Raw genomic sequence first — 15,461 nt, forward strand, 5'->3', positions numbered from 1 at the left:
TTCATTAAAAAAAAAAGTTAAAAACTAACTAAGAGGATTTGTAAAATATAAGTATAGCTCCATTAAAATAGATGTCAATTGAACAACTTGTGACAAGTAAATTCAAGCAGTGCCTTCCTAATAATTTTAGAAATAAAAGTACTTCATAGGGTTAAAGGTTAAAAGGTATTTATTTACTTTTCAAAAAAATTATATATATTGTAGCGATATTTGATTAATAGAATTGCAAACGAGTATCCATCTGCATGTTTTCGGACAACATAATGAAATATCTAGGATCTTTCCTTTGGGTAACTGAAAACAGGAAGGGGGGAGTGACAGAGGAGGTTCTATATATTTATTTAATTAATATAATGAAGCATGTTTTGTAAAATAAAGCAGAGCAAACCTCAAAGTGAAATGTAATTTATATATCTTATAATAGCCAACAGGAAAGTTTTGATACCCTTTCATAATGGATAAAATTTAACGTGATTAGTGATAACAATCATAGTGTTGTACCTCTTCAGAAAGAGTAGTTAATGGGATCAAAACAACTATCACTATTCCTCTTAGTAACAAGAAGCTAAGAATATTGCTATCCATAGCTCACCAGTTAACAAAAAAAGGAGCTGAAAAGAGAAAGAATTGATTTATTTGATGGCTACGTGGCTATGGGTGTACTCCTTAATAACTAGTAAATGGAAAGCAAGAGGAATCGGTTCATAATGAAGATCTTGCGTAGTTTTGACTTTTGAAGACATCATAGATTAAACTTTAATAATTAATATCGTGAATGGTGATTGTTTGAAGAAGAACATCATAATGAAAAAAAGAAAATTACGACATGGGTCTAGCAGTACCATCTTTGTGTGTTACTTAGTAGCGGTAAGAAAGGCTTTGATTCCTCCACATGAGAAGAGAAACGACCAACGGTTCTTATTTAAAGCAAATAATAAATACTGAAAGACAAGACAAGAGATAAATAATAACTAGTTGTAGCTGCTGGGGAGAGTGGAACATAATAAACATGACAATGAAGCTGCTGCTTTTGGTAGCCGTTGTTGAAGTTGCATGCTTAGTTTCTGGGATCTTGTCCTTTGGATCTGAGACACTCTCTGAGCTTTCTTTCTTAGAAAACGATGTCGTCTCAACAGCAAGACCTTCCTCTTCATCTCAACCTCTTATGGTCGACCTCACTCTCATTCAAGGAGCTGATTCTAAAGGAGCTGGTCTCTCTCTCTCTCTCTCACACACTCTATTTATTTTTGAGTTGCTTCTTTGTGTGGTGTGTCTCTTTCTCAAAACTACATTTTGAGCTTCATTGTTGTTAGTACTCAATACTACTACACATTGTATTCTGTCTATCTTTGATTTGTTGGTTATTGATGGTTGTAAGCATCAATAATATACCTTTGGGATATTACATGAAATTCCACATTTTGTAGCTAACCCCCATTTCTTGTTTCTCCTTTAAAATTAAAAATTATTTGCTAGAGTTGCATTTCTTTGCTTTTCTCCTCCCAATTCTGTTACCTCTAAACTTTGGTTACTTCCTAATCAGAATTCTTAGTATATGAGATACCTTAGTGGGGGGATTCGAGATGGAGATAGACTTGTTATAGCCCCACACAAACATCCCCTGTTTGTCTCATTTTGCTTGCAATGCATATTATTTTGATTGATTACTGTCTGAATATGCCTCATATTTGTGTGTGTGCTTGTTTGAATTGGTTGAGTTTTTCCATAATTGATGGCAAAACCTATTTTGTTGAAAAGAGTAAAGATGGTCTGATGCATAAATTTGTTACTTGCTTTGAAATCTGGCAAATAAGTTTTGTACTTTTCTCCTATAATGCCAGTCTGTTTGGATGGAACGGTGCCTGGATACCATTTGGATCGTGGATTTGGATCTGGTGCAGATAGTTGGCTAATTCATTTGGAGGTAAAGAATGTTCTAGGTTTAATAACAATGTTTTCAAGGTTCCATAGTTTCTAAAAATTTCGTCATTGGCCTATATTGACAGGGTAGATTAGAAAGAAAAATTAATATTTGAAGTATTTATTTAACCATGCTAACTTCTACTCATGCTATTACTGATACTTTTTGAATATCTGCAGGGAGGAGGATGGTGTAATACCATCAGAAACTGTGTCTATAGAAAAAATACTCGTCGTGGATCCTCGAAATACATGGAAAATCAAATACCATTCACGGGAATATTGAGCAACAAACCTGAAGAAAACCCTGGTTTTTCCCTTTATCTTAAACATGCGTGCATTTTTTTACCTGTAGTTCAATTAAACTCTCTCCTCCTGTAGGCTGCAATTACGTATACTCTATACTCAAGTCTGTGTTCTGTCATTTTTTTGTATGTAATCTTCCATGTACAGATTTCTTTAACTGGAATAGAGTTAAATTACGGTACTGTGATGGGGCGTCTTTCAGTGGAGATAGTGAAGATGAGGTCAGTGAGAGAAACATACCACCTTTTTTTTTCTTAATTTTATTTATACAATTGCTATTAACAGCCCTCATATTTCCGTGGAAAGCTGAGTTATTGCTGATACATCCAATCAATTCCGCTACACTATAAAATCACTTATTTCTAATAGAAAAGCTAGTACCAGAACTTAGGGCCACACCAAAGTATAGCACTAGCATTACCCCATCGCTAAGGTGATAAATAGGATTCTCCTACTCATATATATATATATTGTTGTAACAATTCTAAAATATATATATATATATATATATATATCATGTTTTGCACCTCATGCAGGAACCTTTTGCAATATAATTTCTCCCAGTAGTGGCACATGAATTCTCAAAATTCCAATATGTTATCCTATAAAACTATTTAAAATGCAAAACTAACAAACCTATTTGTTTTTTCTGAATATTTGCTGGTGAGGAGAACATATCTTTTCTAATGAACAAGTTTCTCTTATATACCCTTTAGTGCTGATGAGTTAATTGTCAAGGAAAGATCCTTTGTTTTGGAATTTGAATCTGCCTTGATATGTGAATTTGGTTCTTTTTTCAGTCTGCACAGCTTCAATTTCGAGGACAAAAAATATGGCTAGCTGCAATGGAGGAATTAATGTCCAAAGGAATGCAGAAAGCCGATCAGGTTTCCTTATGTCTCTTTATATTGTTTTTCAGTCTTTCATATGCATGAATCATGAATGCTAATCAACAAATGAATATATCAGGCACTTCTCTCTGGATGCTCTGCGGGTGGTCTGGCATCGATAATACACTGTGATGAGTTCCGGAGCTTGTTTCCAAAATCTTCCAAAGTCAAATGTTTGAGTGATGGAGGTTTTTTTCTTGACGTGTAAGTTTTATATTTTCATGATATTACATCCTCTAGCCTGTTCCCTTGCCTAGAAACTTAGGTATAATTAATGATCTATCCAATCATGTAGAATGGATGTATCTGGGGGACGCACACTGAGGACTCTTTTTGGAGGTGTGGTTCAGTTGCAGGTAAAATTTAATTTAGTTATGTAATAAAATATTTTTGAATAGAAGTTAATAATCAATGATGGGATTAGTTGATTTATGTGGTTATGCTTATATTTAGATAAAATACAATTTAATCATCAATGATGGGATCATAAAAGCTTTTAAATGAAGATACATATGATTGCCTAACTCAACTGTATCAATATATTCTTTCATTATTTTTTATGTAAGGTTAAGAAAACCTGTACAAATGTCATGTGTATGATGTTTTGAAATTGTAGGAGTTACAAAAAAATCTGCCAAAAAGTTGTCTTGACCAACTAGACCCAACTTCGGTAATTCTTATTCTGGATGTCACGCTATTCTTAACTTGAAATTGCTTTATACATTCATATTTTAATCATGCCGGTCTCGTCCACAGTGCTTCTTTCCTCAGAATATGATCGAACATGTTGAGACCCCATTGTTTCTACTCAACGCTGCTTATGATGTGTGGCAGGTAACATGAATCAGCACATTGTTTATCCTGTATTATGTTAATGATTTTAGTACCTGATTATATGCTAATTACACGGAACACATATCTTCGTTTGTCCTTTAAGTTCTATCCCATGGACACTTTATATGTTCTAGCTTGACTAATTTATTGTCTGAGATTGCCCTTGGCCTCAAATGGTTCCCATGGTCATTTTTTTCATTTGTACAGTAAGGTATACAAATTTGGATTTAACATTTCACAAACCTAGGACTTCTTTTACCATCCCCCAATTAAAAAACCTGGGCCCAACAGTCAAACCAGGAATAACAATTACTATGATCATTGATGTTGACACCTTTATTTTTATCAGGTCCAAGCTAGTTTAGCCCCACCTTCAGCTGACCGCCTTGGCTCTTGGAATGAATGCAAATCGAACCATGCAAATTGTAGCTCATCTCAAATGCAGTTCCTCCAAGGTGTTTTCAATCTCCTATTGTGAATTATGCACAGAAATTTATGTACATATACGAAACTTTCTAATTTTCTTGTAATAAATGGTATGTCTACTAACGTGAATAATTCACATCAATTAAGGTACATCTGCAATTATCTGATTTTTTTTGTAACATGTCATCTCTTTTCTTTGAAGCAGACTTCAGAAATCAAATGCTTAGTGACATTAAAGACTTCTCGAGCTCATCTCAAACTGGGCTATTCATAAATTCTTGTTTTGCTCATTGTCAGTCTGAGAGACAGGAGACATGGTTTGCTGATGACTCTCCCCTTATCGAGGACAAGGTATATGCTCAATTTAGATTTCCGTTGTCTTGAGATAGAGAAATTATTAGGTAGTCTGGATCCACTCCCTGTCTATGATCTTGAATAATCTTAATGTGACATGTACTCAATTTTGTCAATTTACGAGAAAAAAAATTAATAATACTTAATTAGGTGTCATGTGGAGATTAATAGAGACCATAATGGTCCAGACCAACTAATGGAGATTAAGACAAAACATTGTTGGTTTAAGAAAGTATACGGGGATTAAGGGGTAACACTCCATTATACTCTGTTCAGACTTATAGCTCTTTCAAAAAACTAATTTGTTTTCTTTTGACTGCAGACCCAAGTTTGATTAATCCAATACGACAAACTTTAATGCCTTGGATGAAATATTCATAATTCATTACTAAGTTTCATGTCTTTCCCATTTCTCTGTTTATTGGCCTCAGAAAATAATACCCTTTTATGATGCAGCCAATTGCAGTTGCTATTGGAGACTGGTATTTTGATCGAGAAGTTGTCAAAGCTATTGACTGTGCTTACCCGTGTGACAACAGCTGCCATAATCTGGTGTTTAACTTTAAGTGAACAAAATTTGTTGTCTCCTCGTTCCACTTTAATCCTTGTAACTGCAATGAGTATTCCACAATTACCATTCATTGATTATTATGGAAAGACCATTCTTAGTTTATCAGCATTTTCATTAGTAGTCATTTATCTACTTTTGGTTAGAATATAAAAAAATGGACAGTGATTTTAATTTGATCTGGTGTGGGCACTCACCTGGGATAGAAGTCATGAAGTTACACAATCATTGCTACCGTAATTTGTGAACAATTTTGCTATAGTCATAGGATGATGACTTAAGGTGCGCGCAAACAAGTCTAAACATTTACTTTGTTGAAAATGTCTTTATGCTATTAACTTATCATTGATTTCTAATTCCAAAATAAAAATGACTGGACATTCAGCTATGTTAAATGTTGGGAAGAATTGTCTCCCGTGGAGGATAACTTAAGTTTAAACAAAAATAAAAATAATTTGTCATTTTAATGTTATTTTTAAATTTTTTCTAAGAATATGAGGCCGGCTTTCCATGATACTTAACCAAAATCTCCAACAAATTTTCTATTGTACACATCAAAGGAGGGACCGAGACTGAGGTGAGGATCTCCTTGTCAATTTGTTAAGTACACAAAGTAGTAGCAGTAGTGACCACTGATTGACTTTATATGCATTAAAACTTCCACCCAACCCACCCACTTCTACCGCATTGATGTCAACAATGTTCTCATCATGGCTTCATTTTCAAACACTACTATACAGATAAAACGTGACCAAACTAACGATCCATCACAAAAAAAAAGGGACATAAATTTTAAAAACCAATTAAGACTCCCCAAGGATTTGGGAATTTGACAAAAAGAAAATTATACCACCCTTTCCTCCATGTTTGGATAAATGGAATAGAATGGAGTAAAATGAAACATATTGAAATAAAATAATTCATTTCCTTGTTTAGATATACTATAGAACAAGATTCTTATTGCATCTCTCATTCGTTACAAATTAGGGGAAATAGAAAAAAAATTGACGGTTAATAGAATAGAATGAAATAGGTTCCACTAGTTTCTATTGAGTATTACACTATCGTTTTACTAATCTAAATAATGAAGCATAATACATTTATGAGGAATGATATATGAATGTACGAATACTTCATTAATATTAATAATGTTCTTTTTATTTCTTCATCCTAACATATCTATATTTTTTTCTTTTTCTTTTACTAGCTAGGTGGCAAATAGATAAGAAATTAATGGCCATGCATGAAACATTTCTGATATCATGTTCTTCTCCATTCCATCGTCTTCACCAATCCAACATAGCTATAGTTAGATATTATATGTAGTAAATGTGTTTATAGCCTCCATAGAGAAAGGGGTTGGGTTTAGTTAGGAGAATAATAGCATGTTAAGTGCCGTATCTGGATGCAGATGCTGCTACTGCCTGTGCCCACAGCTTGAGCCGAGCCTTTACATCTTTTGGATCATCACCTAAATTACAAAGTTTGGACAAAAACATAAAATAAAAGGAACTTGATTAGAGAGATCGATTAGTTCGTTCTTATAGCGTACGTACTATTCAGATAAATCCTAAATCATAAATTTAATTAATCAACATGCACAAAAAAGACGAGACTTAATGTTCTCCAATGTAAACGGGTAGATGTACATATTGCACATCATCTTGGAAGACTAGACTTTACGGAAATTAAAGGAGTATGTTAATTAATTAGTGTTGTAATTTGGAAGAGTGTATATAGTTTAGTAATATAGAAGATTAAATTAACGTACCGGGACTAGAGATGCAGCAAATTGGTGAAGTAACACCACTACTAGTGTCAAGTGTGGAATTGGAGAAAGAGGAGAGGGTATCTCTACAAGCCTTCACTTCCTCCAAGTCCATGCACAGTGACCTTCTTCCACCTTTTGGCCTTGTTATCACCCTCAACCTACTTTCATCACTTACAACCATCACGTTTTCCTTGTCTTTTTTCTCACTCTTTCTCATTCTCCTACACCTTTTCCTTTGTGTTTCGAGCCTCATTGCCACGTGGGGGTGTAGCTGGCAAAGGATAAGGTCTACTCAACTCCTTTTCATCAGAGGAATACAAGAACTCTTTGCCATCGGAAAATTCATCATCTCCTTCGATGGATAAGCCTTACATGTACATAGCCATGCCATCATCGGTATCGTTTTTAACGTCTTCATCTTGCAAGGAAGAGTGAAACTGAAAGGTCATGGTGTCATTATTATATTAAGCCATGGTGTGATCATTTATAGTATAGTATCATATATTATTACTAGAAGATATAGAGGAGTGACTGAGGCAGTGTTGTGTTGTGTGTGTAAGAAATAAGAATTAAGAAGGAAGGGAATGGAGCGGCAATGTATTTGTATGATGTGATTTACGGATTATAATCAGCAAATTCTGATTTGGTCTAACAAAAAAAAAACTAATTTTACTTCTATTTGAATCATGGTTAATTTGAAACCCAAAATTAGTTAAGAAAAAAAATAGATAGGTCGCTACATAAACCCAAACTTATATATTATTAAGGAAAAGCTTATTAATAAGAATGAAAATAGATAAGTTGCTATATAATACAATAGTCTAATTATATCAAGCTTATAGTTTACTCATATCTTTTTACTAAATTAGTTAGTTCAAATTTTTTAAAACCTACTAAGAAAACATTTTAAACTTAATATGTTTTTAAATTATTGTTATTATTACTATTAAAAGTTTATCATAATATTTTGAGATTGTATTTATTGATCTATTTAAATGCCTAGACATATTAGCTTCCATAAAGTCTTGCACCTATTAACCTATTTAGTAGAAGTTTTATTAGCTTGGTTAAAAGACGTACGTTAAGATACATTATACCATTAAATATACTTTAAAGTTGAGTTAATTATAAGTTTATGGTTAGATCAAACTCTTGCATGTTGCAACTGATACTTTAGGGGTATATAATTAACTGAGCACTCCACGCATTTATAATGGTTTATAATCACTCCCACCACAACCTTTGATGCTTTTTTTTTTCAACTTATTAACTGGCATATTAATCTTGTCTATATTCCACGTTCACGCGAGTTAGGTCAATTCGATTGTATTAATATGATTAAGCACCAAAACATAGGAAAAACTAATTGTGAGAAAAGAGCCTGGCACGAACCTTCCTTCTCCCCCGTTAGTGGAAGATAGTGTTAATTAATTATAACATCCATCCAATTACAAGAACCCCCATGTTTGAGGCTTTTTGACCTTTTGATCAAAATGCTTATAATCAGACTACGTGCATTATCTTCGAGATATAATCAAAGGGCTTTACCACATTACTCTTAACATTTCTTAATAATCTCGTGTTCCCTTTTGGGAAGAAAAAATGAATTCACAAAATCCAACTTTCTGTGCTAATTTTTGTCTTAGTTGCACCATTCTGTGAAGCAAATCAATTACTTTATATGAAATGTAAAGCGAAATGTCACGAGAAGAACTTCTTTTCAAGTAAAAAATAATCAATAAAGTTTAGTGGCTTTGTTCTTTTTGCATATGCGGAACGGATAATTTTATATAAACATACCTAGGTGACAGTGACTACTGACTAGATCGGTAGATCCATTAATCCTTACTCCCAAGACAAGAGTATGATGGATATGCATGGTGAAATCAGAAATAAGCGAGAACTTATGCTTTAATAATGTTCTTGGTGTTATAGATAATTTTTTCAATAAGAATACGAATTATTACGGAATCTAGAAGCAACAAATTCTTACCAATGATGCGACATTTATTTTCAGGAGATTATTCATTGAAAATACCCGATAACATTAACAAAATAATCACGCGTACCGAAAGCTATTTAGCTCAACATCAACAAAAAGGCCTTACTTCTGTGTGAATAAAATCACATCAATATGTGTTATGTATTGTTTATATAATATTATATAAGATTATTAAATTTAATTTTTAATTTTTATAATTAAAGTTTAAGGATCTTTTTGTAATTTTTTATTTTTAATTTAATGTGTTTTAAAAAATACTTTAACTTCTAATCTAATGATGAGACATTTTTTTTTAAACAAGGATAACATATTTAAGTCACCTAAACCTAACTTATTCATTGTAGTTTAGTGAATAAGGGGAGGGAAAGTGAATAGAATATAATGGCACTTGCTATTTACTTCCTATTTTTGCTAAGTACACCCCCAATCTCCCTTTTTATATTTTAATTAGCCATTATATCTATTATTATATACCTTAATTGTCTCCAGAAGAAATAAGGGTGTAAATAACAAGTGCCGAATATAAATCTAGAGCAGTTGGACTAGCCCATTTTGAAGGCTATACCCATTTTTCTTAATCCCATTGAACGGTCCAACCACTGAAAGTGCCCCAAATGGACTGCTCTACGTAGGACAGGTACAGTCCAACTTTTAAGTACATGTTTATTTTATTGTACCGATCAGACTTTTGGGATAAAATAAGATTTCTAAAAGGATTCAGACCCTCCTTTTTATATAATTGAGTTTGTGGACCATTAAAATTTTCTTGGACATCGTGCATCATATTTTGAAAGAACATTCAAACATATAGTATTTTGAAAGTAGTGCATCCCAATAAATACTTACAATTTATTTATATATTTTATGTTATTATATCAAAAGAGTAATGCCAAAAACTTAAAATCTATTATTATTGAAAAAATAAAGTTTTTATTTATTGTTCCCTGGATTTTATAGGATCTCCACTGCAAGATACTGACATACTCCCGAATTTTATAATATTTTTACTCTTCAAAATATTATATAAATGAAGTTTATAATGAACAATATTTATGAACATATAAATTATATTTTACTAAAAATTAATAAATAAATATTTTCTGAACATATAAGTTATATTTTAGATTTACAATAAATAATTTATATTATGATACAATGTTCTTTTAAAAATTATTGAAATTTAATCTAGAAATAAGAAAAATGGTCTAATTAAAGAGATAAACAGTTAATAAAATCAAGTATGTTGACAAAAAAATAATAAGTAGCTTGAGACGGTTGAAAATTATTTTTTTGGACAAGTTGTTAAATCAAAATGAAATTAAAATAAATAAATAAATATATTTAAAAATAATAAAAAATGCTTGGTTTATAGAATTAGGATAAGACATGTGGTCCAATTAATGAGTGAAAATAACTTTTAAAAGTGTTCACATTCAATAATTCAATAATAACATAAAAACACACTCATCTCAATATAGGAATAGATTTAAATTGTGATATTATTTTTAAGTATCAATGCTTTCTTTTTAAAAAAATATTGAGATTCAATTTAGAGGTAAAGATAAAAGGTAATTAAGTAGATTAAATAGTGAGATGATTGAGAGAAGAAATTTTAGCTGGTTACATGGATAGTGTTTGAAATACACATTTAAAGAGAAAGAAAAAAGAGCGAGAAAAATATTAACAATACACTGTTTGACACTTTTTTTTAACACAAACTTTATTATTGACTGAAATTTATTAGAAATAAAAAAAATATGGATCTCACTTATTATTTAATAACTCTCTTTTTATTTGTAATTTTTAATTTGTAATTTTTAATAAATTTTAATCAATATGAATATGTATACAAAGTTATAACAACTTTAACAAAAGCAATTCATGAGAGTTGCTAAGAATAATTTTATATTATTTCTCACATTTCCACATAATGCTACATCATTTTTATTATTTCAAACAACCCAATTAATTTTCTCTGATGCAATAACTAAAAAAAAATCTTATATGGATCCCAATGCTTACTAAATGTTTCGTAAAGAATTGTGCTTCTCTTCCCAGCAACTGTTGCTCTTAATTGCCAAAAATGAGATGCACTCCAACAATGGCGTTGTGTTGCTCATAAAATTACTTTAAGAGTTGTTAAACTCTTATCGAGAACAAGAGTTGCTTAAAAAATGTGTTGTTAGTATTTTAAAAAAATGAAAATATTTAAATGAGAGAATGTAGATTTTATATATTCTATTTTATAATATAGGAACAAAATATTAAATCAGTAATTTGTTGAGTTACATTAGTTGACTAATTTACTAACATTATTACTTCATGTTAGTTATAGTTTTTTTTGTTTAACTAGAGATATTTAAGATTTTTTATTTCACATTTAATTAATTCTCTCATACAGGTCAATTTTATTTTGAGGTAAAGTGAGTTGTGACTTTATGTCAAAACCAGTAATTGAATATCAGATTTTGAATAAGAGACCAAAATGTCAAACAGCTCGTGTGAACATTTTGATCAGTTAGATGCATTGTCTACAAAGTAACTCTAAGTTTGTATATATACATACATACATGTAATTCACTTTTGCAATAATACAATTCATGCTTCGCATGTCTCTCTCCAGTCACTATCATGTATGTATTTCTCTTTGCTCTTCCATTTATCGTGCAGTGTTGATTATTAAATTATTTTTAAAAAAAAAACAAAGACCCCACCAAGAACGTAGTTATGTTTTCATCTATTCTGACTGAGTGCATACACTTGTATTTAATTAAGCTGTCTTCTATGTTAAATATTACAGTAGAATGGGTGGTAGTTTTTTATTTAGTTTCTAATTCATGTCCATTGTCCAAGCACTCTGAAAGAAAAGTAAGGTACTTGTTAATTTCAGTCTCTCAAGTATATCTTCCTATAACTTTCAAACTAAATGATCATGTCAATGTTAAAATTAATCGAGGTCGATCTGAACATGCACTCTGATCACAAAAAATTGTTTTCAGTTTCGCTACGAGATATTGCCTTTTCTAACAAGGTAAGTTAAGAAGGTAGGTAATCAGAATTCAAAATTGTTAAATAATGACACATTTGGAGACTGTAGGAAAATTTCGTTATGGGATTTAGTTGCTCCACCTCTTGAAATTGGAGGGTCTCTTAATAACTCTAGCTAGCAATGCGTTGTTTAGGATAATGTTTAGGCTTTGAAGTGTCTTAAAGGAACTAGAAGACATGGAGCATACTTAATGTGGCCCTTGTTAGCTTGGAAGTCCTTGTCTCATTGCACGGAAATAAGCGATTTTCAATTTATCGATGGCTTTGCCCTGGTGGCACTTAACTTTGCCCCCTATTCTGACCTTGCTACTCTTTTGTGCGTGTTCAAATGTCAAAGAATATCCAGAGGCATCTATCTTAACATTAATAATTATTCAGGGGGAAAACGGTCCCTCTTTTTATTTTTTTAAATTGGAAAAAATATCTCTTTTGCTTTTAAAATTAAGCTTCATTTTTTGGTCATGTCTTTTTCTTGGTGAGGAAAGCAAAAATCATTATTCACTTGTAATTTCTCAAAGTAAAAACTAACGGTCTCGTTGTGCTTGCTAGTGATGAAAGTAAAACTCACGTTAATAGATTCTCTCATAATTAAATTTCAAACGACAAAATGATGTGTAGGTTGTGTCAATCTCTTTCTTGATATACAGTAAATTAAGAAGAAAAAATGTAAATACACATGACATGACTTGTCATGTTGCATGAGAGGATCCACTCCCAAAACTTGCATAGAGGGAAAGTGTCAAGGCTAGTATGGAAGTGAATATATATTATTCTACTGTCTAGAAAACGATGGACAACCATTAGAACCTTGGATTGGTAAAAGTGCTGGTTACACTAGTTTGGTGTCATTTTCAGTAGTATGAAAGTGGGAAAAGAAGATCATATCGGGAACCGGGTAAAAGTGATTCTGAAAATTGTTTGCAGGTAAAGTAACTCTGTCCCTGGCATCAAAATGGAAATGAAACTTTGCATGGACCAATTAAAATCTGTGATGGCTTTGAACTTGGACATGCAAAATGCACCATTGCGGTTACAGTGTAGCAAAGAAAGAGTAGAAAGAAGACAGAATAGCAACCCTTATTCTTCTTCAATTCTACCCCACACCCGAAAGAAGAAAGTAAAAGACAAATGGTTTTTGGCTCACAAATGTTAAACAAAGTGAAGGAAAAACAAAAGGTGAAAATAAATGTTTTGTATTAGACCTACATACAAGAGCAAAAAATCTGTGGTTTCACACACCTGTACTAAGAATAGCAATCCCTTGAATTGGAACCCTTTCTAAAATCCTTTTACATGTGTCCAAAGGCTGCCCTGAGCTTCTGGATGTCCTTGGAAAAGAAACTAGAAGTTTGAGACTGTTCTTGCTGCTTGGTATGGTTATGAGGTAGCATAGCCCCTAAAGTATCAGGTACCAAATGCATGGATGTTTTTATATCATTGCATAGAGACTCAGGAGCTTGGTTTTGTACAGAAGAAGCCAGCATTGAGATAGGGTTATGAAGGTACTCATCCCACTTAGCTTCTTCTGTATTATGATTCTCCATCATATGAATTTGTGCCTCTTTAGTAGTAGAGGTGCCACAATCTGCCAATCCCCAAGAAGAAAAGATGTTCAAGGGGCTGCTACTTCTCAATTCTGTGCTACTATTGCTGTTGTTGGAGGCACTGGCTTCCCAGTAATGGGATCCATAGGGTATGGAAACATTGTCAGAGGGAACAGCAAGTGAAGGCTTGTAGCAAAAAGAATTATTAGGAAGAAACAAGTTGGTTGTAGGTGTAGGATTGATAGAAGTGACAGCGGCATTGAAAGGAAACTCAGTGTTCATATCAAAAGACCTTCCAGTTTGGCTGAACCAATGACTAGAGTTTGAATCATTAGGGAGACACTGATCATTGGTTGCATAACTCATCTGAATTGGAAAATTCCCCATCAAATCTGAGGGCTGGCAACTAGTGGTGTAACTCTCTTGGCGGCTACTACTCATAAACCTGTCTAGGAACAAGTCTTTGTTGTAACAGTTGTTGTTGGTTACAAAATTGATTTCAATCTTGGAGCTGCAGGAACCATCCATCTCAGGTGCATAGGCTTTTGGAGAAATTGATGTTCTCTGCTCATAGGATGCTGAATCAGACTTGGAGCTCTCTGATTTCAGGAGGTTCAGTTCATTAGACACTTCTGCTGCTTTCTCTCCATTCTCAACCTCAGACAGTGGTTTATGTGTGACAGGGTCTATTCCCTTTTGCCTCAGTTTCTTCTTCAAGCAAGAGTTCCACAGATTCTTTATTTCATTGTCTGTTCTCCCCGGCAACTGTGCCGCAATTTGAGACCACCTGAGACAGCACAGGATAATAATATGCATGTCAAGCAAATGAAAAAGAAAAATAAATGTTAACCACAGTAGAAAAGAAAAAGGGAGAGAATTCATTAATTCAATCATGAGAGAGACTGAATTAAAATTACAATTACAATTACCTGTTCCCTAATACTGCATGAAGTTCAATGATAAGGTTTTCTTCTTCTTGTGAGAATGTTCCTCTTTTTAAATCAGGCCTTAAATAATTGATCCACCTAAGCCTGCAGCTCTTACCACACCTTTGCAGACCTGCCAATACATGCCATTCACAAAGAGATGAATAACAATTTTCTCTATGCTAAAGGAGATTAAAGGAGGCTGAGTTGGATAATTGGATCAATTTAATTACCTGCTTGCTTAGGCACAGAACTCCAACATCCATGACCATACTTAGTAATATGCCTCAGAAGTTTTTCATCCTCCTCAGGAGACCAAAGACCCTTCCTAAGCTTCTGCTTGTAACAACAAGAGTGCCTTCCCATTTTGTAGTTTTTCTTTTTCCCTTAAACCTTTTAAGTTAACACAAAGTTTGTTTATTCCAACGAGAAAAATGTCAGCAGGGGTGGCAGTGAACCAAAGCTATTGGAGTGGCTGGGATAGATAGAGAGCATGTGACAGTGAGAGAGATGATATGAAGAAGGAAAATGAACTGGCAGCTGAGAAAAGAAGTTGAACTAATATAAGAGCGAGGCCCCATGAGAAGGGTCGTAGTCAACAAAGGTTCCTTGTATTTTCTTTAACTTTTTTTGGAAAAAAAAAATGTATATAAGGGTCGAATTACAATTATATGGTTGATCTATCTGATAGAGATTCAACAATATGAAATAGGACTTCTTGTTGTATATAGTTCAGAGTTTTTTTAATCCGTAAAAATAAAAATGAAAGATAGTGTAAAAAAAATCATAATATTTATACGTACTATTTAACTGAATCCGAATTGAAAAGAAGAAAGGTTTTTTTTGGCTAGGTGAAAAAATGGGATTGAAAC

At 32.8% G+C, this 15,461-nt stretch overlaps 3 protein-coding genes across 3 annotated transcripts; 1 reads left to right on the forward strand and 2 right to left on the reverse strand.

Moving 5' to 3' along the window:
* Positions 1-823: 823 nt before the first annotated feature.
* LOC100786972 (pectin acetylesterase 6) lies at positions 824-5,403 on the forward strand. The gene is made up of 12 exons (XM_003518078.5): positions 824-1,211; positions 1,842-1,924; positions 2,101-2,230; positions 2,374-2,447; positions 3,027-3,113; positions 3,196-3,320; positions 3,412-3,472; positions 3,733-3,786; positions 3,873-3,950; positions 4,300-4,405; positions 4,582-4,727; positions 5,187-5,403. Exons 1-12 carry the CDS (start codon positions 1,010-1,012, stop codon positions 5,298-5,300), a joined length of 1,260 nt encoding a protein of 419 aa, XP_003518126.1. The 5' UTR covers positions 824-1,009; the 3' UTR covers positions 5,301-5,403.
* Positions 5,404-6,063: 660 nt separating this feature from the next.
* Positions 6,064-7,341, reverse strand: LOC102669807 (uncharacterized). The gene is made up of 2 exons (XM_006574453.4): positions 7,070-7,341; positions 6,064-6,769 (listed from the first exon to the last, which is right to left on the reverse strand). The coding sequence occupies exons 1-2, from the start codon at positions 7,320-7,322 to the stop codon at positions 6,687-6,689; spliced, it is 336 nt and encodes a 111-aa protein (XP_006574516.1). The 5' UTR covers positions 7,323-7,341; the 3' UTR covers positions 6,064-6,686.
* Positions 7,342-13,084: 5,743 nt separating this feature from the next.
* LOC100782199 (transcription factor MYB61) lies at positions 13,085-15,134 on the reverse strand. The gene is made up of 3 exons (XM_003519674.4): positions 14,823-15,134; positions 14,593-14,722; positions 13,085-14,450 (listed from the first exon to the last, which is right to left on the reverse strand). The coding sequence occupies exons 1-3, from the start codon at positions 14,953-14,955 to the stop codon at positions 13,409-13,411; spliced, it is 1,305 nt and encodes a 434-aa protein (XP_003519722.1). The 5' UTR covers positions 14,956-15,134; the 3' UTR covers positions 13,085-13,408.
* Between the last annotated feature and the right edge of the window lie 327 nt (positions 15,135-15,461).

Source organism: Glycine max, chromosome 2, assembly GCF_000004515.6.
Source record: "Glycine max cultivar Williams 82 chromosome 2, Glycine_max_v4.0, whole genome shotgun sequence".
Lineage (NCBI taxonomy): Eukaryota > Viridiplantae > Streptophyta > Magnoliopsida > Fabales > Fabaceae > Glycine > Glycine max.